The 22,810-nt window shown below is 36.9% G+C and overlaps 1 protein-coding gene across 1 annotated transcript in view; it reads right to left on the reverse strand.

Annotated features, from left to right (window-relative positions):
• LOC144959016 (uncharacterized) overlaps positions 1-22,810 on the reverse strand; it is a 212,342-nt gene that overhangs the window by 105,613 nt on the left and 83,919 nt on the right. Inside the window, exons 7-25 of the mRNA XM_078891350.1 lie at positions 21,648-21,800; positions 21,109-21,207; positions 20,244-20,479; positions 19,148-19,463; positions 18,110-18,331; positions 17,268-17,530; positions 15,856-16,133; positions 14,241-14,408; positions 13,181-13,302; positions 11,404-11,556; positions 9,315-9,518; positions 8,487-8,657; positions 7,182-7,321; positions 6,552-6,694; positions 5,766-6,016; positions 4,934-5,071; positions 2,167-2,356; positions 817-998; positions 416-640 (exon numbers count right to left, since the gene is read on the reverse strand). Of these exons, the coding sequence (XP_078747476.1) occupies positions 416-640; positions 817-998; positions 2,167-2,356; positions 4,934-5,071; positions 5,766-6,016; positions 6,552-6,694; positions 7,182-7,321; positions 8,487-8,657; positions 9,315-9,518; positions 11,404-11,556; positions 13,181-13,302; positions 14,241-14,408; positions 15,856-16,133; positions 17,268-17,530; positions 18,110-18,331; positions 19,148-19,463; positions 20,244-20,479; positions 21,109-21,207; positions 21,648-21,800 (3,654 nt within the window). The remainder of the gene's footprint in view (positions 1-415; positions 641-816; positions 999-2,166; positions 2,357-4,933; positions 5,072-5,765; positions 6,017-6,551; positions 6,695-7,181; positions 7,322-8,486; positions 8,658-9,314; positions 9,519-11,403; positions 11,557-13,180; positions 13,303-14,240; positions 14,409-15,855; positions 16,134-17,267; positions 17,531-18,109; positions 18,332-19,147; positions 19,464-20,243; positions 20,480-21,108; positions 21,208-21,647; positions 21,801-22,810) is intronic.

Consider the following 22,810-nt stretch of genomic DNA (forward strand, 5'->3'; position numbering starts at 1 on the left):
CCGTTAATCAGATACTGTAAAGGATTCTGCCATTCACCAAACAAACATCCTATCAGAATCTTTTTAAAAAGCATCAAACAACAACAACAAAATTGAAAGAATCTATTGTCGACCACTACTATTGTTTCTGCTTCTGCAACAATTGCTACTCCTGCTGCTGCCGATGATGACAATGTTGATGATAATAATGATGATGATGATGATGATGGTGATGATGATGATGATGATGATGATGATGATGAGGTGGAGGAGGAGGAGGACAAAGAAAAGGAGAAGGAATAGAAGTAGGATGACAACCGTAATAATTTAGATTTGTTAAACACAGCTAATTCCATTATATGCAGGTTCTAGACACAAATTTCAAATTGAAATCTTAATAACTTCAGATTTGAAGAGAGGATATAGAAAAACAAACCTTCAATGACTTCCTCTGGGACACAATAATATCCCTCTGGACAAGAGATGCAATACTCTGCTTGTGAGAAGTTGGCATAGCTGCCAGCACGGCAAGGCTGAGGCAGACTTGAGCCTTGAGGGCAGTGCAGGCCAATGGGACAAGTTGTGGCAAGAGGGTTGGGTACGTCATCACCTCCAGGACAGTAGAATCCTGGATCACATTCAGCCACAGGACTGGACAAGCCTTGGAAACAAAGAAAAAAGATAAATGAGCTTTTATATAACGCAATATCTACCAAACGCATTCATAGCGCGTTACAAATGGTCGCTGACCAACAGCAACACATAACATGTAGAACAAGACACGATGCCTGTTAGGTGATATTACAATTTTTTCAGACAATACAAGATCAAGCTTACCTGTATCATTACAGTATTTTCCAGGATCACAAGCTGTACATTGTGTTTCATTTGCCAATCCCTGGGTGTTTGTGTAGGTGCCTCTTGGACATGGTGTTGGGGCAGGAGAACCTTCTGGACAGTAATGTCCTACAGGGCAGATGTCTGGCTGAGAGGTGTTGGAGCCCAGCAAGCAGTAATAGCTGGGAATGATAAATGGAAAAAAAAATAATATAATGATGTTGTATGGCTTATCAATGTTAGTGTAAAATGTGGCATCAGACAGTGTTGTGGTTGCCTTGCTCTCATCAATACAAAAATATTTAACGTGGTTTCTCAGGATTTACAAAATAGTGTGAAGAGAAATGTTAATGTTTACAGTAATAGTAAAAATAAAATCAACAGAGAAAAATTACATGCACAAAACCCCCGAAAATTGATTTTCAGGACCAGAAAAGTAATATCTAATGTCTTTCCCAAAGATGTAGTTTTCTTCATCTTTCTTTCAATATTCATGGATTCATAATATTATTGCCAAAAGCATTCTTGATTATATATTTTACTCTTACTTCTTTTTCAGACCTCTTAAAATTTTGTATATTATAAATTATTATAAAAAATAAACAAATAAATAAATAAATATATTATAAATTATACACTGATGGTCCACAGCCTCAAGGCCTCAAGGCTGTGGACCATCAAAGTGTATAATTTATAATATATTTATTTATTTATTTGTTTATTTTTTTATAATAATTTATAATATACAAAATTTTAAGAGGTCTGAAAAAAAAAGTAGGAGTAAAATCTACGTTTTTGGTCAATGATAATGAACCTGTCTATTACCAGCCTGTTTGGACTACAGAACTGCATAAGCATCTATACTATAAATAAACTTGTTAATAAGGAAGGGACTGTCAGTGTCAGATTATCCACTGTTTTCAAGCCTTATTCAGTCCTGCTGGGTACACATTGGTTTTAATGTCATTTATATGGTCAGTCTTGTGGCAACTATGCATTCCCTTTGAGAACAATGAATTTTGGAAATTTTAAATAAAAATATATTGAGCTTTTATATAGCGCAATATCTATTAAACGTGCTAAAAGCGCTTTACAAGAGGTCACTGGCCAACAACAACATTTAACATTTAGGACGGGACAATTTGCCTGTTAGGCGATATTACAATTTTTCGTACAATGCTGTTAACGGCCAGGTTCTCATTTTACACCTGAGTAAGGTAAGAAAATGTGAGTAACATCCTTCTCCAAGGACTTATGCGTTGAGCGAAGCTCGAACCCAGGACCTTCCAATCATACCACTAGACCACATAGCCGCATTTAAGAGGTATGTATTGGCATATATAGACTTACCCCTCTGTGCATAGTCCAGAAACTTGGACCAGCCCAGTGCTGTCACAGTGGAATCCAGGGGTACACTGAATGCAGTCTGCCTCAGCACCCAGGCCTGTACCATTGTTGAATGTGCCCTTAGGACAATCGTATGGGTTGGAGGTTCCCTCAGGACAGTAGTGGCCAACAGGACAGATGTTTGCATCAGTACCTGAGTGGGGGATAAATGTTTAAAATATAGTGGCCAACAGGACAGATGTTTGCATCAGTACCTGGGTGGGGGGTAAATGTTTAAAATATAGTGGCCAACAGGACAGATGTTTGCATCAGTACCTGGGTGGGTGGTAAATGTTTAAAATATAGTGGCCAACAGGACATATGTTTGCATCAGTACCTGGGTGGGGGGTAAATGTTTAAAATAAAGTGGTCAACAGGACAGATGTTTGCATCAGTACCTGGGTGGGTGGTAAATGTTTAAAATAAAGTGGTCAACAGGACAGATGTTTGCATCAGTACCTGGGTGGGTGGTAAATGTTTAAAATATAGTGGCCAACAGGACAGATGTTTGCATCAGTACCTGGGTAGGTGGTAAATGTTTAAAATATAGTGGCCAACAGGACAGATGTTTGCATCAGTACCTGGGTGGGGGGTAAATGTTTAAAATATAGTGGCCAACAGGACAGATGTTTGCATCAGTACCTGAGTGGGGGATAAATGTTTAAAATAAAGTAAAAAAGTAGTTCCTTACAGCCATAAGGCCTATGAACTTGGAGGTTATTCATAGGTTTCTTTAGCATTAAACAGGCAGTTGTGATTACTCACTCCTCTTTGTATAGGATGCTAGTTGATTACAAAGTACTTTCTGCTAGATCTAGCAGATCCAACAGCCCAATCACAGTTTCTATAGTGTGAAACGGACAATAGAAATTGCTTACTACTTTTTGGATAGGATTCTAGTCTATCGCAAAGTACTTTTTGCCAGATCAAACAGACCCAGCTATCCAATCACTGCTTGGTAAACAGAGGTGGGGGGGGGGGGGGGAGGCAGAAAAAAAATCTCTACTGCACCCGGGATCAATCTTTGTCCCTTTGCTTGTGAAGTGTATGCATTACCAACTGAGTTATTGGGACCCCAGACAGTGGCTTGTGCTAAGGTGAAATAGATAACTTTTCTCTCATTTGGTTTCGTCAGGTATTTCTGGCAGTGTACAAGAGTGTTGGAATTCTATGATAATTAGTCTTCATGCACTTCTTGATGATGGGGGTAGCGGTATGGTCTTTGCTTGGTACCGGAAAGGTACCAATGTTCGATCACCCTGACACTTGGGTTATTCCAGTCTTCCCTTAGAAAATACACTAGAGACAATTTCCCCTATGGTATGAATAAAGGGAATTCAATTTTGTTTTTGTTTTTTTTGTTTTTGTTTTTTTGTTTTTGATGATATCATTCTTTTAAAAATAGGGTTGGAAGTCAAAATTGTTCCTCACAGCCCATGTTAAATGTTTGCCAGCAAGCACAGAATTACTGGTAAATCTACAAATTAAAATTTTAAAAAAATTTACTGATTGAAATACAAGTAACTTGCAAACCATTCATAAATTAAGGGTAATTCTATCACCCATTGACTCAAATAATTATTTTAAAAATCTGATAGGGCATAATGATTGGTTGTTTGATGTTGGAATCACCATATGGTCACCCTTTGCCAGATTAATTTGCGCTCACCTACAGACTTCATTACTGAAGCAATTTTGATTGTTGATAGCTTAAAAGATTTGTCGCGATCTATGTTAATTTTCACAATACAGTTGTATAACAGTTAAAATAGATGAGTGCCTGTTTGAAATACTCTTTATTTCCCTGCAAATAGTGCGGATTAATAATAATGATAAATAGCATTTGTATAGAACAAAACCATGATGACGTCATGTTCTATTTGTAACAATAATCTAATATGCATACTATCAATTGACACATACAAATAATAATAATAATAATAATAATCTTTATCGTCCAAAAAATTATTGTTAGGTTACAGCTCTTGTAATAGGGGAAAAAAGTAATTAAAATAGTAGTAATAATGATGATAATAATACAGGAAATGGACCAGAGACACCCCCTTCATGACCACAATTGCACCAAAAGCAGGCTCAAATCAAGGAAAAGCTTCCTCACAGTAGAGAGCCTTCACCCAGACCACTCAGCATTCTTCCGCCTGGACAAATGGGTAGAATGGGACAAGACAGCAAACGATGCCCTCCAGCCCCCAACAGAAAAGCTCCCAGCAGGCACAGACCTCAAGAGAAAAGAATGGGTGGCGTTGAACAGAGCTAGGCAAAGGTGGGAAACACCGCCACCAACCTCTTTAAATGGAAAACCTCACCGGGCACTGAATGCCCATGCGGTCACCCCAGACAGACCATGGACCACATCCTGTCTGAATGCTCGCTGGGACCTCACTGCACCAATGCTGACCTGAGGGAATGCAACCAGACTGCCCGGGACTGGCTGACTCACTGGCACGACAAGATATGATAATAATAATGATGGTAATAATAAAATAATAATAACAACAAAAACAACAACAACAATAATAATAATAATAATAATAATAATAATAATAATAATAATATAATAATAATAATAATATAATAATAATAATAATAAAACAGAGATAATATAATACAATAAAAGATTCTCCACTAGTAACTTAATAATTCATTGTTCTGATTCTTTTCTGTCTTGATGATAAAAAAATTTATATGAAAGATGCATTAAATTAGTTACCTTGGTCTGGAGTTGAAATGTTGGCGTACTGTCGACAGTAGTACCCGGCATCACATAGATCTACAGGTGTAATCATTCCTGGTAGAGGACAGTGGTAGCCACCCAGACATGGTGTACAGTCTGACATTGACTGGAGACCTGGTCAAAAACAAAACAAAAATAAAAAACATTCATTAAGCCATTAATAAAAAAAATAACAAGGGAAGAATGGCAGTAACAGATTAAAGATGCATTTTTTAAGAGCACAAATAAAATGATAAGAAATAGGACCCTGGAGTTTTTATTGCACTGTAAGAAATTGTATTTATTCTCCAACACAGTGTACACAAAGTAACCCCAAGTTTTATATTTGTCTCTATGAATTCAATTTCTAGCACCTTTTCCATCCCGATATGATACTGTTTTGAGTCAGTGGGGTACAATTAGTAAAATTGGTCGGAAGGTCCTGGGTTCGAGCTTTGCTTGGAGCCTAGTTGAGTCGTTGTAATATGCTCTTTACTCACATTCCCTCACTGTACTCTGGTGTAAAATGAGTACCTGTCCGTTAACAGCGTTGTCTCTGTCCAAAAAACTTGTAATATTGCCTAACAGGTGTCATGTCCCATCCTACATGTTAAGTGTTGCTTTTTGGCCAAAGACCCCTTGTAAAGGTCTTTGAGCATGTTTAGTGGATATTGCGCTATATAAAAGCTCAATCTAATTTTTAAAGTTTTGATTTAATTTTTTATTCAATGCTTTAGAAAGAAAAATTAAATAATAAATAAAACAACATGTCAAATAAGGTAAACAATGAACAAGTGTGCTTGATCTATGAAGAAAAAAATCTTCTTACCAGTTCTGTTGTTGAATGTTCCAATGGGACACAAAAATTCATTATGGAATCTGGTCCCCTCTGGACAATAGCTGCCCATTGGACAAACAGTGGTGGAGTTGTCCAGGACAACGATGGACATGGTGTTGTCGCAGAAGTATCCGGAAGGACAAGCCAAACAGCTTGATTGCGTCTCAGATGGTTGGTAGGTGCCGTTTTGACAACGTACTGGAGCATCACTGCCTACAACGCAGAAATGTCCAACTGGACAGCTGGAAAAAGAAAAAAAGGGGTTTAGATACTAAGGATTTGAAGTATGCAAAATAAAGTGATTTTCATGTCTGAAACAGACTTTAGGGATTGTTGTGTTAGAGAAGAAATGTAGATGGCTGACATAATACAGTATTGGTGACCAGATCTTTTCCACATTGCCTTTACTTTCAACAAATTTAATTACACCCAGCTGCCTATAATAATGAAAAAGAATCTAGCATTTTAAAATAAAAATTTTAAAAAAATGAAAAACCAAATATCATGTTTATAAAATTGATATTGAATTCAATTCACAATCAGGTAATGTGTGCTATAAATTTTCAAACAGCAATATGCCTCCAAAGTTAGAACAAGCAACGTTTGATTGTGAATGAACAAGAAGATGAGACTTTTAAAACAAATATAAACAGGGTCTTTTAATCTCCTTTTGGGAGTTAAAAGGAGGATGAGATGGAGGAGTAAAGGCAGTCATACCAGGAATATAGATTAATATCAGTTGATAATAAGTAGACAAACACGGTTTATATTTCTTACTTGAAGTCATGAGGTGTTGATGTATTTTGTCCTCCAGGGCAGTAATACCCAGCACTGCAGTTGCCTTGAGGAAGTTCCATGCCCACACCTGGACAGTACTCTCCCCCTGGGCACAACTTGCAGTCTGTAGACTCGTCTTGTTGCTGGATGTTTGTTGTAATGAATGGAGAGGGAGAAACATCAAATTCATTGAAGATTGACAGTGATTAATATGAAAAAAATGTCAAAAAATGAAATTAGGAATTCAAAAATATCAAGGACATCCAACTCTAACCATATCAGCGCCATGCGAGGTCAAATTATTATTTTTTTAGATTATATTAAAGCATGGGTCCCAAAAGCTCAGTTGGTAGAGCACTTAACATGTAGAATGAGACACACCGCCTATTTGGCGATAGTACAATTTTTCCAACAGAAAGAATTCTGTTAATGGCCAGGTACTCATTTTACACCTGTGTACGGTGAGAGAATGAATAAAGAGCCTTGTCCAATGACTCAACTATGACCCACTCAGAGTGGGACTCGAACCCAGGACCTTCTGATCTGAAGGCGAGTGTCATACTACAAGTCCACATAGCCACAGTGAATTGAGTCTATGCCGTTAAAAAAGATAATTTGTTATCAATTTACCTGAACATCCAAGTAGTATCCCTGGTCACATGGCATCTGGACACTGGCTGCTTCAGGACAATAGTGACCAACTGGACAAATGTTGCCTGTGGTGCCATCTGTTGGAGTGGGCGTGCTGGCTTGGAGGGTGCAGTAATATCCTAAAGGAGGAATTTAAGATTAATATAAATAATAATAATAATAATAATAAAATAATAATAATAATAATAATAATAATAATAATAATATAATAATAATAAAATAAAATAATAATAATAATAATAAATAATATAATAATATTATAATAATAAGAAGAAGAAGAGAAGAAGAAGAAGAAGAAGAAGAAGAAGAAGAAGAAGAAGATAAATATAATAATAATATAATAATAATAATAATAATAATAATAATAATAATAATAATAATAATAATAATAATAATAATAATAATAATAATAATAATAATAATAATATAATAATAATAATAATAATAATAATAATAATAATAATAATAATAAATAAAATAATAATATAATAATAATAATAATAATAATATATGATAATAATAATAATAATAATAATAATATAATAATAATAATAATAATATAATAGTGAGTAAAGAGTCTTTTCCAAGGACTCAACTAAGCGAGTATCATACCACAAGACCAGATAGCCGGACAGTGGATAGTAAGTAAATAAGTAATGGTTAAAGAAATGCTAGAATCACATTCAAGCCTGTCCACAAAGGTAGTGTGAGACTACAGATAAAAATGACTGATACCAGCAGGTGATTAAAAATAAAGTTTAAAAATTATACAAGGAAAATGTTATAAAGTTACATCCCCATATTAAAAAAAAAACATTCTGAAACAGCTGGTCATGAATTTATTGTAAACAACACAAACTTTTAATAGAAAACGGTAGGGGCTGCCTGAAGCCTGTGATCGTGAAAATTCTAACGAAAGAGTGAAAATAGAGAGGCCTTGTATGGGAACAATACAGACAATGGACTTTTCGGGTACAAACCCTTCATCAGCACAACAATACACAAATTAACGTGGAAAACAAGTAAAATAAAAGGCAAAGTCAGACAATGGACGTTTCGGGTACGTAGTAAACAAAAAAAATAAAATACAAAAATTTTGCATTTTATTTATTTGTTTTCCACGTTAATTTGTGTATTGTTGTGCTGATGAAGGGTTTGTACCCAAAACCATTGTATATATTATGTTCCCATACAAGGCCTCTCTATTTTCACTCTTTTGTTATAATTTGCATAATAACAACAAAATAAATTTTAAGATGAAAATTAAAGAAAGAATAAACAAACCAGCAGAACAATTTCCAGTTGGAGCATGAAGGTTGTCAGTCTGACAGAATTGTCCTGGATCACATGGGGTGGGTGCCTCTGATCCCACAGGGCAGTAGAATCCTGCTGTGCAGTTGTCTCCTTCTGGTGGGGATGGGGTGGCCGAGGAAGAGTTGCCACTACAGTACCAACCTGGAAGTGGAGAAGATATTTGTATTTAACACCATTATCAACATCATTATCGTCGTCGTTGTCATTATCATCATCATCATTATATTATTATTATTATTATTATTATTATTATTATTATTATTATTATTATTATTATTATTATTATTATTATTATTATTATTATTATTATTATTGTTATTATTATCATTATATTATTATTATTATTATTATTATTATTATTATTATTATTATTATTTATTATTATTATCATTATTTATTATTATTATTTTATTATTATTATTATTATTATTATTATTATTATTATTATTATTATTATTATTATTATTATTATTGTTATTATTATTGTTATTATTACTAATATTATTAATATTACGAATATCATCATAATCTCCATCGTCGTCATCATCGATGTAGTTTGCCAATTTTGATCCAAATTTAATATCATGAAGTCAACTGGGATGTCCACTTAACAGTAAAAGAACAGATAAGTTTAATTTAGAACTGCTGTAATGTACTTTGCACCAGTCCAGTATCCTAAAGCTAAACAAAGGATGGATTGAAATAATACAAGTCTAATCGTCATTCCATATGTCACACAGTAAAATCACAACAACCCTTTTAACATTGAGAACGGTGGTGTATGAAAAAAATTCTCACCAGCATTACAGAGTCCAGTTGGGTTGGTGAGTCCGTCTGTTGCACAATATTCACCACCTGGACAGGACAGGCAGTCAAAGACATCCCTGGCCTGTGTCATATTGTAGTAGGTCTTGGCAGGACACGGGTACTGATTGGCACTGGACGTTCCCTCTGGACAGTAATGGCCACTCGGACAGGGAGTTTCTAGATAAGTCTCGGCAGCTGTTTGATAGTTTATAAAAGAGAATTAACAAAAGGTGACAATGTTTTTTTTTAAATTTTTTTTTTTGAGCTTTTATATAGCGCAATATCCACTAAACGTGCTCAAAGCGCTTTACAGGGGATCCCTGGCCAACAGCAACACATAACATGTAGGACGAGACATAACGCCTGTCAGGCGATATTACAAATTTTTGGGACAGGGACAACGCTGTTAACGGCCAGGTACTCATTTTACACCTGAGTACGGTGAGAGAATGTGAGTAAAGAGCTTTCTCCAAGGACTCAACTATGCGCCGAGCGAGGCTCGAACCCAGGACCTTCCAATTCGAAAGCGAGTGTCATACCACTAGACCACATAGCCACACAATAAATAAGAACACAACGCATACCGCTCAACAACCATTTAAGCAAAATTACAAAAGACACATCCCCTTCCTTTCCTGCCCCCTATGTCAACACCCCAATGAAACAGTAACACACCACTTGCTTGAATGTCAACCTCTTGAAGACCTGAGATGCACATTCCTCCCACCAAATCGAAGCATCAATAACATACTTTATAGTCACCTGGAACAACTACAAAAGACGTCTAACTTCTACGTCATGACACAAGACCGAAGTTGGTCGTTGGTTCGGATAAGTAAGTAAGTAAGACAAAGTTAAAACTAAACAATTACTCTTTTACATCTGAATGAGGCTTTGTAATTTATTCAAAATGTTATAGCTAGAGTTCACAACATGTATTGAGGGGTCTCTATAGCTCAGTAGGTAGAGCGCTCGCTTCACACACAAAGGGACCGAGATCGATCCCGGATGTAGTCAAGATTTTTTTACCCCCCTGTCCATCCATCAGTGAATGGGTAGCTGGGTCTGTTAGATCTGGTGGCAAGTACTTTGCGATAGACTAGTGTTCTATCAAAAGGATAGCAAGCAACTGCTATCATCAGTTTCATGCTATAGAAACCGGGATAAACTCCGGCTCCATGGGCCTAATGGCCCTGAAGGACTGCTTACTTATACTACAAGAATTAAATACAAGATTCCGATCTGATGGATATTTTTGTCATTTCAAATAACATGCTTCCAAATTATTAAAAAAAACTTTTAAAGCACATCTTTTATGCAGAGGCGGTCTTGATAGCTCAGTTGGTAGAGCACTCCGGGGTGAAGTTGACATTTTTTTCTGATTCCCCTGTCCACCCAGCAGTGATTGGGTAGTTGGATCTGATAGACCTGGTGGAAAGTACTTTGCTATAGACTAGTGTCCTATTCAAAGGGTAGCAAGTAATTGCTATTGTCTGCCTCATGCTATTAAAAAAATGGGATAAGCTCCGGCTTCATGGGCCTAATGGTTCTGAGGGACGACTTGTGTATGCAGAGCCATCTCTATACTGTCTGCATGTCCTATAGAATCAAATTTCAATATTGTGGCAATTCATGTCTTCTTCTTCTTCTTCTTGGTCGTTGTAGTAGCACCTTAAGTAGATGATCTAGACTACAGTTAACATTTATAAATTCCAACACACACACACACACACACACACACACACACATACACAGACACTGTGATCATTTCATTACATGGTACTTTTTTCCACACCTCCTCCGAGACCCTTGTAAATCCTGCATTGTTTTTAGTTTTTAGCTATGACTCCGCAGCTCATTAAAGTGATACTAAGCTGCTATAAGCTGCGGACTGTAAAAAGTTAATCTGTCATCTATCTGGGTTTTTAAAAAAAAAGTAATGTAGTTATGTTTTCATTGGGCTTTTTTGTTGGTGTCTGAAGAAGAGTTTTGAGTCGGAAACGTTCAGCGTTTGGTATTTTGTTCTTTTTTGAAGCTGTTATATTCAATTTTGTTTATTATCTCATTTCAAGATACTTACACGCCAGGCAATAGTATCCAGCAGGACAAGGTAAGCACAATGGCAGGCCTGTGACATTGGCATAGCTACCAGCACCACATGGGGTAGGGAGGACACTGCCCTCTGGACAGTAATGGCTGACAGGACACGAATCACCAACGCCTGTCTCTCCACCTGGAATTCAATCAATATCAACAAATATCAGTGCTTGAATGAAGTTGTTATTATGTTATGTTTTTAAGGGTTTTACGGCACTTACAACACATTAAGGTCATATCAGCGCCAGTAAAAAGGAAGAAAATGGGATAGTAAAAAGTTCTAGAATTACAATTAAAGCACCCAAGAGAAAGGAAGACAAAGGGGAACTGGGAACAAATAGGGATCAGATGCAGATTCCAAGAGCACACCATCAATGTACTTAGTTTGAGATCACCAATAAGTCCCAACCGGACACAAGCACAAGATCCAACAAAGAGGATTACACTCAAATGCTTAAATTATACATTCAAAATAACAAATATAATAATACATACTAGAGAGATAATTTACAAGGAAAAAAATATCATCTCCCAAAACAATAACTATGCATTTGACTGTTTCCCTCCCAGCCAGGACCCCGACCAGGGCCAAGACAAAACCAAGCAATCTCATTCCAAGACAAAGACAGAATGCAAGTTGGAAAACAGGTACAGGGGGATAGACAACACAGTAAGTACCTCCCTGCCTACTATGGGAGGTCGGAACCCCACCCAGCTTAAATAAAGGAATTCCCGCATTCTTTAAAACTGGGAAGAATGAATGATTGAATCAATAATGTTGTCATTGAGTTATAATGCTTTTGGCCTGAATCAGAACCAAGCCAAAAAGTAACTAACACACAGAGAAAATCCTTGGTCAGAAACAAATGAAAAGTAAACTGACACAAAGAAAATCATAACCACGATCCTCACGACCTACCAGAGGTGATTGTTATCAAAATGTGCTGGGAGTTACGCATAGAACAAATACAGAGTCATTTTAGTCTTCATTGAGAAAAGGCATGGGATAAAACGGTTTGTTCTAATTGACTTAAAACTAGGGGAAAAGACTAAGGTGTAGCTCATGGTGGAAGTGACAATGATATTGTGCATTAACCTAATATTCCCATACAATGCATCGAATTGTAAATCTTTTAATATACGATATATGGTTTGTCCAAAACATTATGATTAGGATTTTTGCAAGACACCCATCACAAGGCTCAGAAATTAATTAACAAAAACGCAGTAAAATTATTGCCACATATATAAGGTTAAATAATTATTTTTAAAATGGCGTCCAAGTAACTTTTGGAAAATTTGTTTATTATGGAGTAGCCACTTGTCCATAAAACCAGCCATAAAAGTCCAGTTTTTATGTTTTATATTTAATGTTGTTCTTAAAGGTTTTACATTGTTTGCAACACATTAAGATCATATCAGCGCCAGTAAAAAGGAAGAAAATGGGATAGCCAAAAATTCTAGATTATAACATTGAAAGCATGCGATAAAAAGTAAGACAAAGGAGAATGGTTCAAATAGGAAACAGATGTAGATTCCAAGGGCATATCATCAGTGTACTGAGTTTGAGATCTTAATACTAGACATTTGACTGTTTCCCCCTTAGCCAAGGACTCTGGCAAGGGTCAGGACAAAACTAAGTGATCCCATTCCAAAACAAAGGCAGAAAGAAAATTGGAAAACAGATTTAGGCGGATAGAAGACACAGTAAGTGACCTCCTGCTCACAATGGGAGGTCAAAGTTGAATCTCTTAACTGACCTGGCATTGTACAGGTTCCATTGACCAAAGTCTGGTTACTGCCAGTGGGAGTGGCTCTGTCCACGCCATATTCACAGTAATAGCCTGCTGTACATTTGCCGGAGGGATTGACAAGGCCTTCGCTGTATGGACAGAATAATAACAGAAATGTTTATAGTAGCAATGGTCAAAGTGAAACTAAGCTGCTACAAGCTGTGGACTGTCAAAAGTTATAAACAAAAATGAATATAACAGCTTCAAAAAAGAACAAAATACTCAACACGGAACGTTTCAGGCTCAAAACCCTTCTTCAGCCAACAACAAAAAAACAATAAAGACATAAATATATTACTAAATTCCAGATTGATAACAATCCAAAACGTTCTGTTCGGTATTTTTTTCTTTTTTAAAACTGTTATATTCATATTTGTTTATTATTTTTTACAAGTCTACAACTTCTGTTTACTGTCACTTTAATCAAAAGTGATCATTTGCTTCTTTGAAAACTTCTACTAACAACTCACTTTTTACTTTCTTTTAGTGATCGTTGCCATTTTAGTTTCTTTTGGTGATCGTTGCCATATTTATAATGTGACATCGTTTTCAGGGAAGTGTCAGGTTATAAGTAAACAAAATGGGTGTTGATGTTGTTGATGATGATGATGATGGTGGTGTTGTTGATGTTGTTGATGATGATGATGATGACAATGATGATGATGATTGATAATGATGATGATGATGATGAATGATGATGTGATGATGATGATGATGATGATGATGATGATGATGATGATGATGAGATGATGATGATGATGAATGATGATGATGATGATGATGATGATGATGATGATGATGATGAATGATGATGATTGATGATGATGATGATGATGATGATGATAATGATGATGATGATGATGATGATGATGATGAGATGAGATGATGATATGATGATGATGATGATGATGATGATGATGATGATGATGATATATCAACAACGGCATTATTGAAAAAAGATAATGAAGATGATGATGAATGACAGTGCCAATGACAAGAACAATATGACAGAGTAACAACAGCTCACCCATCACAGTAATATCCGCCAGTACAAGGCGTACATTGACTCTCCACACTCAGGCCTGTCTGGTTGTTGAAGGTACCACGAGGACATTTCACCCAGTCTTGACCGGTGCCTGCTGGACAATAGTGGCCACTTGGACATTCAGCCACGAGTCCTCCGTTCAGGCAATACCTGTTATTGGGAGGAAAAGGTAAAATTAACAATTATTTATTTAGCTCAAAAGCAAGTTCTATAATTTGAGGCCATATCATTGCATAGCTCCATTGGTAGAACACACTCGCTTCACATGCAAAGGGACCAGGATCAATCCCGGGGGCAGTCAAGATTTTTTCGGACCCCCACCTGTCCACCCAGCTGATTGGGTAGTCGAGTCTGTTAGATCTGGTGGAAAGTACTTTGCGATAGACTAGCATCCTATCCAAAGGGTAGCAAGCAATTGCTATTGTCGATTTCACGCTATAGAAACTAGGATAAACTCCATGGGCCTCATGGCTCAGAGGAACTACTTTCTGAATAGCTCTGTAGGAGATTGAGGACTTTCAGCCACGTCCTCCATTCAGACAATACCTTTTATAAGGAGGAAAAAAAAAAGTTGAGCTTTTATATAGCGCAATATCCACTAAACGTGCTCAAAGGTCTTTACAAGGGGTCCTTGTCATGTAGGACAAGACATGATGCCTGTTAGGAGAAATTACAATTTCAATTTTTTTCCAACAGAGACAACGCTGCTAAAGTCCAGGTACTTTGAAAGTGAGTGTCCTACCACAAGACCACATAGCCGCACCAAAAAGAAGCCAAAAAGCTAGAATTAATAATTATTTATCTAGTTGAAAAGCAAGTTCTATAATTTTAGGTCATATCATCGCATAGCTCTGTGGGAGATGATGAAGGATGATACTGCCAAAGACAAGAATAATATTAAAATAGGGGTTTTAAGAAATACCTCAATACCCACCTTTTCTTAAAGCATTTACTCTGATGTGTGTCTCTGTGCGCACAGAAAAGTGTATTATATTTTTAAGGTTATGATTATGTGAAGTGCTTTAGAAGTTTCAACAGCAAGGGTTATATAAAAAATTGTAATTAGTATTATAGTAGTCATTCTGAGCCATTGGGCCCATGGAGCTGGAGTTTATTGCAGTTACTATAGTGTGAAATGGAGAATAGCAATTGCTTGCTATCCTTTGGACAGGACTCTAGTCTATCGCAAAGTACTTTCCACCAAATCTAACAGACTCATGAGTGGACAGGGTGGTCAGAAAAATCTCGATTGCACCCGGGAAGTGAGTGCTCTACCAGTGAGCTATCGGGAGCCCCAATAAGTATTATAGACATACCTGCCAACCTTTCCGCTTTTTGGCGGAATCATTCCTATTTTCACTCTTCTATTTTGTACTATTCCACCATTGTCTCTAAAATTCCGATTTACAAAAGTGATGATAATGCTATGAATAAAAAAGAGGGTAAAAAAAAAAAAAAAGGGGGGGGGGGGGGGGGTGAAAGAGGTGAAATTCCTATTTTTGTCTCAAATTCCTATTTTTAGGCGTTCTGATTCCACTTTTGGAATGTGAAAGATTGGCAGGTCTGTATAGATATTATTATTATTCTTTTCCCTCACCATCCATCATGACAAGTGTAACATTCCACGCCCATGGTGTGGTTCATGAAGGTGCCATTACTACAAGGTACCGGCTCCGAGGAGTTGACAGGACAGTAATGACTGACTGTGCATGGATAGTCGTACGGTCTGGATGTATTTTGGCCTGGTGGGCAGTAGTAGCCTGCCTCGCAGGAGCCGGTTGTTCTGTCTAGGCCTTCTGTTTCACAGTACTGACCAGAGGTGCATGGCGTGCATTGGGTTGTGTCTGATAACCCAGTGTAAGGATTGAATGTGCCCTGATGATGAAGAAGGGGAAAAAAATGGATTATACAAAAAAATACAAACAATTTTTATTAGTTGAGAATCAATGTTAGAATTTTTTTAACTGGCTGAAGAATTAGAAATAGGGTCAGAGTAGAGAGGTAGATTTTTAAAAAGTAGTACTTCAGAGTCGTTAGGCCCATGGAGCCAGAGTTTATCCCAATTTCTATAACGGGAAACAGACAATAGCAATTGCTTGCTATCCTTTGGATAGGATGCTAGTCTATCGCAAAGTACTTCCCCGCCAAATCTAAGTCTAAGCTACCCATTCATTGCTGGGTGGATAGGGGATAGGGGGGGGGGGGGGTCATAAAAAAAATCTCGTCAGTCCCTTTGTTTGTGAACCCCCAGAGAGGTAGACATAGCATGTTAAATATATTCTAATCAGAAAATATTGACAAACTGATATCTAAACAATCAGAAGGTATGACATTATTTTCCAAGCTTCTATATATAAATCGACTGACTGGATCATGATGAAAATTACTACCTATGTGACAACCCAAAAATAAAAGAAAGACTATGTTATTTTTCTTGCATTTTTAAGGGTCTAAATATTGCTCAAAAGCTTAATATTCCGGTGGGTTGCTCCGCGAGCTCAATATATTTGGAAAAATATCTTGACAATGGTAGGCGATTATAAAAATAGCAATTGCTTACTATCCTTTTGATAGGATGTTAGTCTCTTGCAAAGTACTTTATCCCAAGTCGAACAGACCCAGTTACCCAATCATTGCTTTGTAGACAGGAGAGTCAGAAAATAATCTCGAATTCACCTGGACTCTTTGTATGTGAAGTAAAAGCTCTACCAACTGAATTATAGTAACCCAGTGCTTAATAAAAGAACGTTTTTATTTACTTATCTATCTTTACAATCTCTAATAAACAAAAATCAATATAACAGCTTCAAAAGAGAACAAAATACCAAACACGTAACGTTTCGGCTCAATACCCTTCTTCAGTCAACAAAAAACAATGAAAACAAATACATTACTAAAAGACCAGATCAGCGCCGATCTATTTGAAGCTGTTATAGTTATTTTTGTTTATTACTTTTTACAGTCCACAGCTCCTGGTAAATCACATAGTATCACTTTATAGTCTCTCACCTCTGGACACCGTTCAGGGACAGCAGTTCCTTCAGGACAGAAATGACCGACTGGACAAATCTCACTGGTGGAAGAGTTGGATCCCTCCACACAGAAGTACTGGGCTTGGCATTGACCCTCCACGGTCAGGAGACCCGGGGTCTGACAGTAACTGCCAGGTGTACAGGGTGTGCACTCTGTTACATTACCAAGACCGTTTGTGGATCCAAAGGTACCGGCAGGACATGGAGTAGGATCAGCAGATCCTTCCGGACAATAGGAACCTGTTTAAGAAAAGAGGAAAAATTGATGGTTTGCATTGAGATAATATACTCATGACATCCGCCAGCCAGATATTACTTAACCAACACACAAAACTGTGTGTAACTTTTTACGTTTATAGTCTGATTGATATAATTTAATGAGAACTAATCATTAAAATGGCTGTCTAAAAACAATAACAAAGAGCTGATTGACGTCAATTTTGTTCTTTCTATAACTCCTTATTGGTTCCCCATTGCTTTAACTTATTAAAAAATATATTTTCTTAGTTGAAAATCAATGTTAAAAATTTCCTTTTCGGATGAATGAAGTATGTATATTATTGTTATTATTATTATTATTATTATTTATTATTATTATTATTATTATTATTATTATTATTATTATTATTATTTATTATTATTATTATTATCATTATTATCCCTCATTCTCTCCCCCTCACTTTCCCTCCCATCCTCTCTCTCTCTCTCTCTCTCTCTCTCTCTCTCTCTCTCTCTCTCTCTCTCTCTCTCTCGCTCTCTCTCTCTATCTCTCTCTCCAAGAAGAAAAAAAAAACATTAGATAACATTCAATTCCACCACCTTGTGGACAGATGTCAGCTACAGACGTCTGGTTTGGTGTGAACATTTCAGCAAACATCTTGCAGTAATAGCCTTCACTGCACAATCCTGTAGGTTTGGTCAGACCTTGAGATGAGCAGTGTTCTCCTGCAGAGCATGGGGTACAGTCTGAGCTGGCGTTGAGGCCTGTCATGTTGCTGAATGTGCCGATTGGACATGGGTAGGCATCGGATCTTGGCGTGCCTGTTGGGAGGTTCAAAATACTGTTATATATAGATGTAAGAAATATTTGTGAAAAAAACATAACGTTATTTTATATACAGTTTAATAATAAATGTTTATTTGTTTTAAATTATCTCGTTTTATTTCATTTTTTTTTCTCTGTCTTTCTTTAAAAAAATTGTTTTTCTTTAAGGTCAATATCCATAAGCCTAGGTTTAGTGTGTATGTATAAGAAGAAGATAAAAGTAAACTGGCAAAGTGACAGCAAACGTTGGATGTCTCTCATTCCTGAGATTAAAAATAGAAATGTAACAGAATATCCCCTTTTCCTAGATGAATGTGTTATGAAAATATATATTCTGATATGAAAACATATTCTAAAAGATCTTTTTTTTCAGTGCTTTTGAATTATTTGTTTCGTTGGGATTTTTTTCTCCCCTTTAAAAAATAAAGATTTTATTTATGTTTTGTTTTAAATTTGGTTTGGTTTCATAAAACTTTGATTCTGACAAGTTAACACGTGTAATTGTCAGACTCTTTATATACTTGAAGTTTGGTAAACACTTAATCATCTGGAGATTAGTGAAGAATAACATTCCAAAAATAAAGTTTTAAAAAAAGACAAAAAGCAGTACTTCAGAGCCGTTAGGCCCATAGAGTTGGAGTTTATCCTGGTTTCTATAGCATGAAATGAACAATAGCAATTGCTTGCTATCCTTTTGATAGGACACTAGTCTATCACAAAGTACTTTCCACCAGGTCTAAGAAACCCAGCTACTGCTGGGTAGACAGGGGGATCGGAAATAAAATTTAAATCTTCAATTTGTTTCACTTTACCTTCGGGGCAATAGTATCCCTCAGGACATTTGATTGTGTCGTTGACGACCACCACCCCTGTAGAACTATCACAATAGTAACCCTCAGGGCAGATCTTGCAATCCCATTGGCCAATTTCATCTTGGAAGAATCCACTTGGGCACAGAATAGGGGTGGACGTGTGTTGTGGGCAGTAGTGGCCGACCGTGCACTGGAAGGATGTGGGAGTGATATCTCCTGTGGGACAGTAGTAGCCTTGGGAGCAATTGCCTGAGGTTGCTGTGAGGTTGTAGTCTCCGCAATATTCTCCAAAAGTACACTGTAAACAATCTGATGGCTGAAATAGAAAGAAATTATCAAAAACAAATCTAAATGTTATTAAATATGATCAATCAGATTTAAATAGTGGGTTGAATTGCAAAGATAATAAATTATTACAGTAAGCAATATGACGGCTGAAAGAGAATAAAAACAATTAAAAAAACAAATCTAAATGTTGCTAAATATAATCAGTCAAAATTGGAAAGATGGTTGAATTGATATTACATTATTACAGTAAGCAATATGACGGCTGAAAGAGAATAAAAACAATTAAAAAGCTAATCTAATAAATGTGTTTAAATATAATCAATCAGAAATGGGGGTTGAATTGCAAGATAATACATTACTGTAAGCAATACGATGGCTGAAAGAGAAAAAAAATAATTTAAAAAAAAAATCTGAGCTATCCAGCCACACATGACACCCTCCGCCTGGCAGAAGAGAGAGAGAGGAGAGAGAGAGAGGAGAGAGAGAGAGAGAGAGAGAGGAGAAGAGAGAGAGAGAGAGAGAGAGAGAAGAGAGAGAGAGAGAGAGAGACAGTGAGCAGTCACACAACTGACAGAGCTATCCAGCTAGTGTGGCTGGATAGCTCAGTCGGTTGTGTGACCGCTCACTCTCCTCTCTCTCTCTCAGCCAGGTGGAGGGTGTCGTGTCAATTGGATCCTGAGTCCTGACCTTGTGACTTTTTATTCTCTATTTTCATCTGACACGTCTCGATACCCTATTTTTTTTTCATCATTATTGATACAAGTGCCAGCTCCACCCTTTTTCTGAATATTGAGTAAATCTTCCTCACCTGTGTGTTTCCTTCACTGGGGCTGTAGGTACCAGGGCTGCAAGGAGTGGGGAATGCTACACCAGACTCACAGTAGTGACCGCCAGGACATCTATTGCCTGTGTTACCGTCAGTGGGGGTTGGACTGGATGCTCGGAGAGAGCAATAGTAGCCTGAAGAACAATTTGCTGTCGGCATTTCCAATCCTTCTGTCAGACAGTATTGGCCTCCTGGGCAAGGAACTGGATCGGATGAGCCTGTGGGAATAAAAAATAAATAACAATTTTAAAAATAAAATTCCCTTTATTCATCCCATGAGGGAAATTTGTCTCTAGGGTCTATTCCAAGGGAAGACTGGAATTACCCAGGCGTCAACCACAGTATAGTAGAGCGTTGCAAATTGAGCTAGGGCAAGGTGACTCAAGGCCACACAGCGCAGCAGCAGGTGATCGAACTCGGTAACTTACGGGTGCGAAGCAAAGACCATACCGCTGAGACATGCTGTCCCCAAGATTAGACAATCATAAGAACATTTGAAGGGATGCTGTTTAAAAACTTCAGCATTTAAACTTGAGCTTTTGTATAGTTTTTGTATATGGTATCCACTAAACATACTCAAAGTGCTTTACAAAGGGTCCCTAGCCAACAAAAACACTTAATATGTAGGATGAGACCATCGTCTAACAGCTAGTGCTCTACCAACTGAGCTATATCAGAACCCCCAATGTTAGGGATGAATGTGGGATGAACATTTGTTTTGTCTCATTTCATATCTCAATCTTCAAACTTCGGTAGAGATTCAGTGACTTTTTAAAATCATAAAATTTTGTTAATTAATAGCAAAATACCTAAAGACTGAAATAAAACACTAAATTATGTAATTTACCTTCAGGGCAGTAGTAGCCAGGCTGACACTTCCCTCCATTACTGGTTGTGTTTCTAGTATCGGCACCTCCAGAACAATACCATCCAGCAGTACAGTTACCTGGTAACAACAATATCCACTTGAAATTTAATTGGATCTTTATTTTGGTATAAGTCAAAAACGTGAGTTATCTTACAATGGTCAAACAACAAGCCTTGGTTTATACAATGCACTGTGTGTGACTTAAAATTAAGCAAAATTTGAATAAAACAATATAAGTGCTAATGACATAAGTAAGAGTTCATTATTCTCAAATTTCACACTTTTTCATTACGACTAGCTGTAAAAAAATATTTAGAAGTGAAATTAAGCTTTGATATTTCCCGAAGATGTACAAAAAGGGTTGATTTAATCATTTATGACAAGAACTCATTTTTTATCAAAATTTACCTTCTAACTAAACTTGGCATTATCTCAGCTCAAACCTTTTCACCATCCGACTGATTATGTCATTCACTGTGACATTTATGTATAGAAAACAAATGATATAAATCTCTCACCAGTTGGTTGTACATTTCCTGTTCCCTCACAATATTCACCACCAGGACAGGACAAGCAAGCAGCGTCATCCACAGAATTAGTGACTGGATTGTAAGTGCCTGGTTGGCAAGGATACTGGTTGTAGTAGTCTGTGCCATTTGGACAGTAGTGGCCTAGATGGAGAGGGGGGAAAAGGGTGAAATCAGTTATGAGTGGGGGGGGGGATCCTGATAACTCCATTGGTTAAAAAACAAACCAAAAAAAACACAAAAACTTGAGCTTTTATAAAGTGCAATAGCCACTAAACGTGCTCAAAGTGCTTTACAATGGGTCCTTAGCCAACAGCAACACTTAACATGTAGAACGAGATATGACACCTGTTAGGCAATATTGCAATTTTTTTCGGACAGAGACAACGCTGTTAACTCATTTTACACCTGAGTACAGTGAGAGAATGTAAGTAAAGAGTCTTTTCCAAGGACTCAACTATGCACTGAACGAGGCTTGAACCCAGAACTTTCTGATCTGAAAGCGACTGTCATACCACAAGACCACACAGCTGCAAGGTAGAGCACTCGCTTAACAATCAATGGGACCTAGATCAATCCTGGGTGCAGTCAAGATTTTTTTTCTGACCCCCTCTGTCTACCCAGTAGTTGGGTCTGTTAGATCTGATGGAAAATATTTTGTGATGATCTAGCATCCTATCCAAAGGGTAGCAAGCAATTGCTATTGTCCGTTTCATTCTAGAGAAACAAGGACAAACTCTGGCTCCATTGGCCTAATGGCTCTGAAGGACCACTGAGTCATGAGTGGATGAATATTCATTTTAACATTCAAAGTCTCTTTCCCAAAAATGATGATGATGATGATGAGCAAAGGTGTGTGAATTAAGATGGACCAAGAGAAGTGCCAATATGGAACAATAGATGATGATGATGATGATTATGATGATGATGATGATGATGATGATGATGATGATGATGATGATGATGATGATGAAGATTATGAGGATGATGATGATGTCAACAGCAACAATGACAATGACAATAACAGCTATAGCAATAGTAATCAGTGTTTGTATTCCACTACTTCTTACATAATTTAAGCTAAAGGCATTTTTAAAAAATTAAAAAATTGAGCTTTATATAGCGCAATATCCACTAAACTTACTCAAAGTGCT

This window comes from Berghia stephanieae, chromosome 13, assembly GCF_034508935.2.
Source record: "Berghia stephanieae isolate SIO BIC M18660-M18661 chromosome 13, UCSD_Bste_1.3, whole genome shotgun sequence".
NCBI classification, from domain to species: domain Eukaryota; kingdom Metazoa; phylum Mollusca; class Gastropoda; order Nudibranchia; family Aeolidiidae; genus Berghia; species Berghia stephanieae.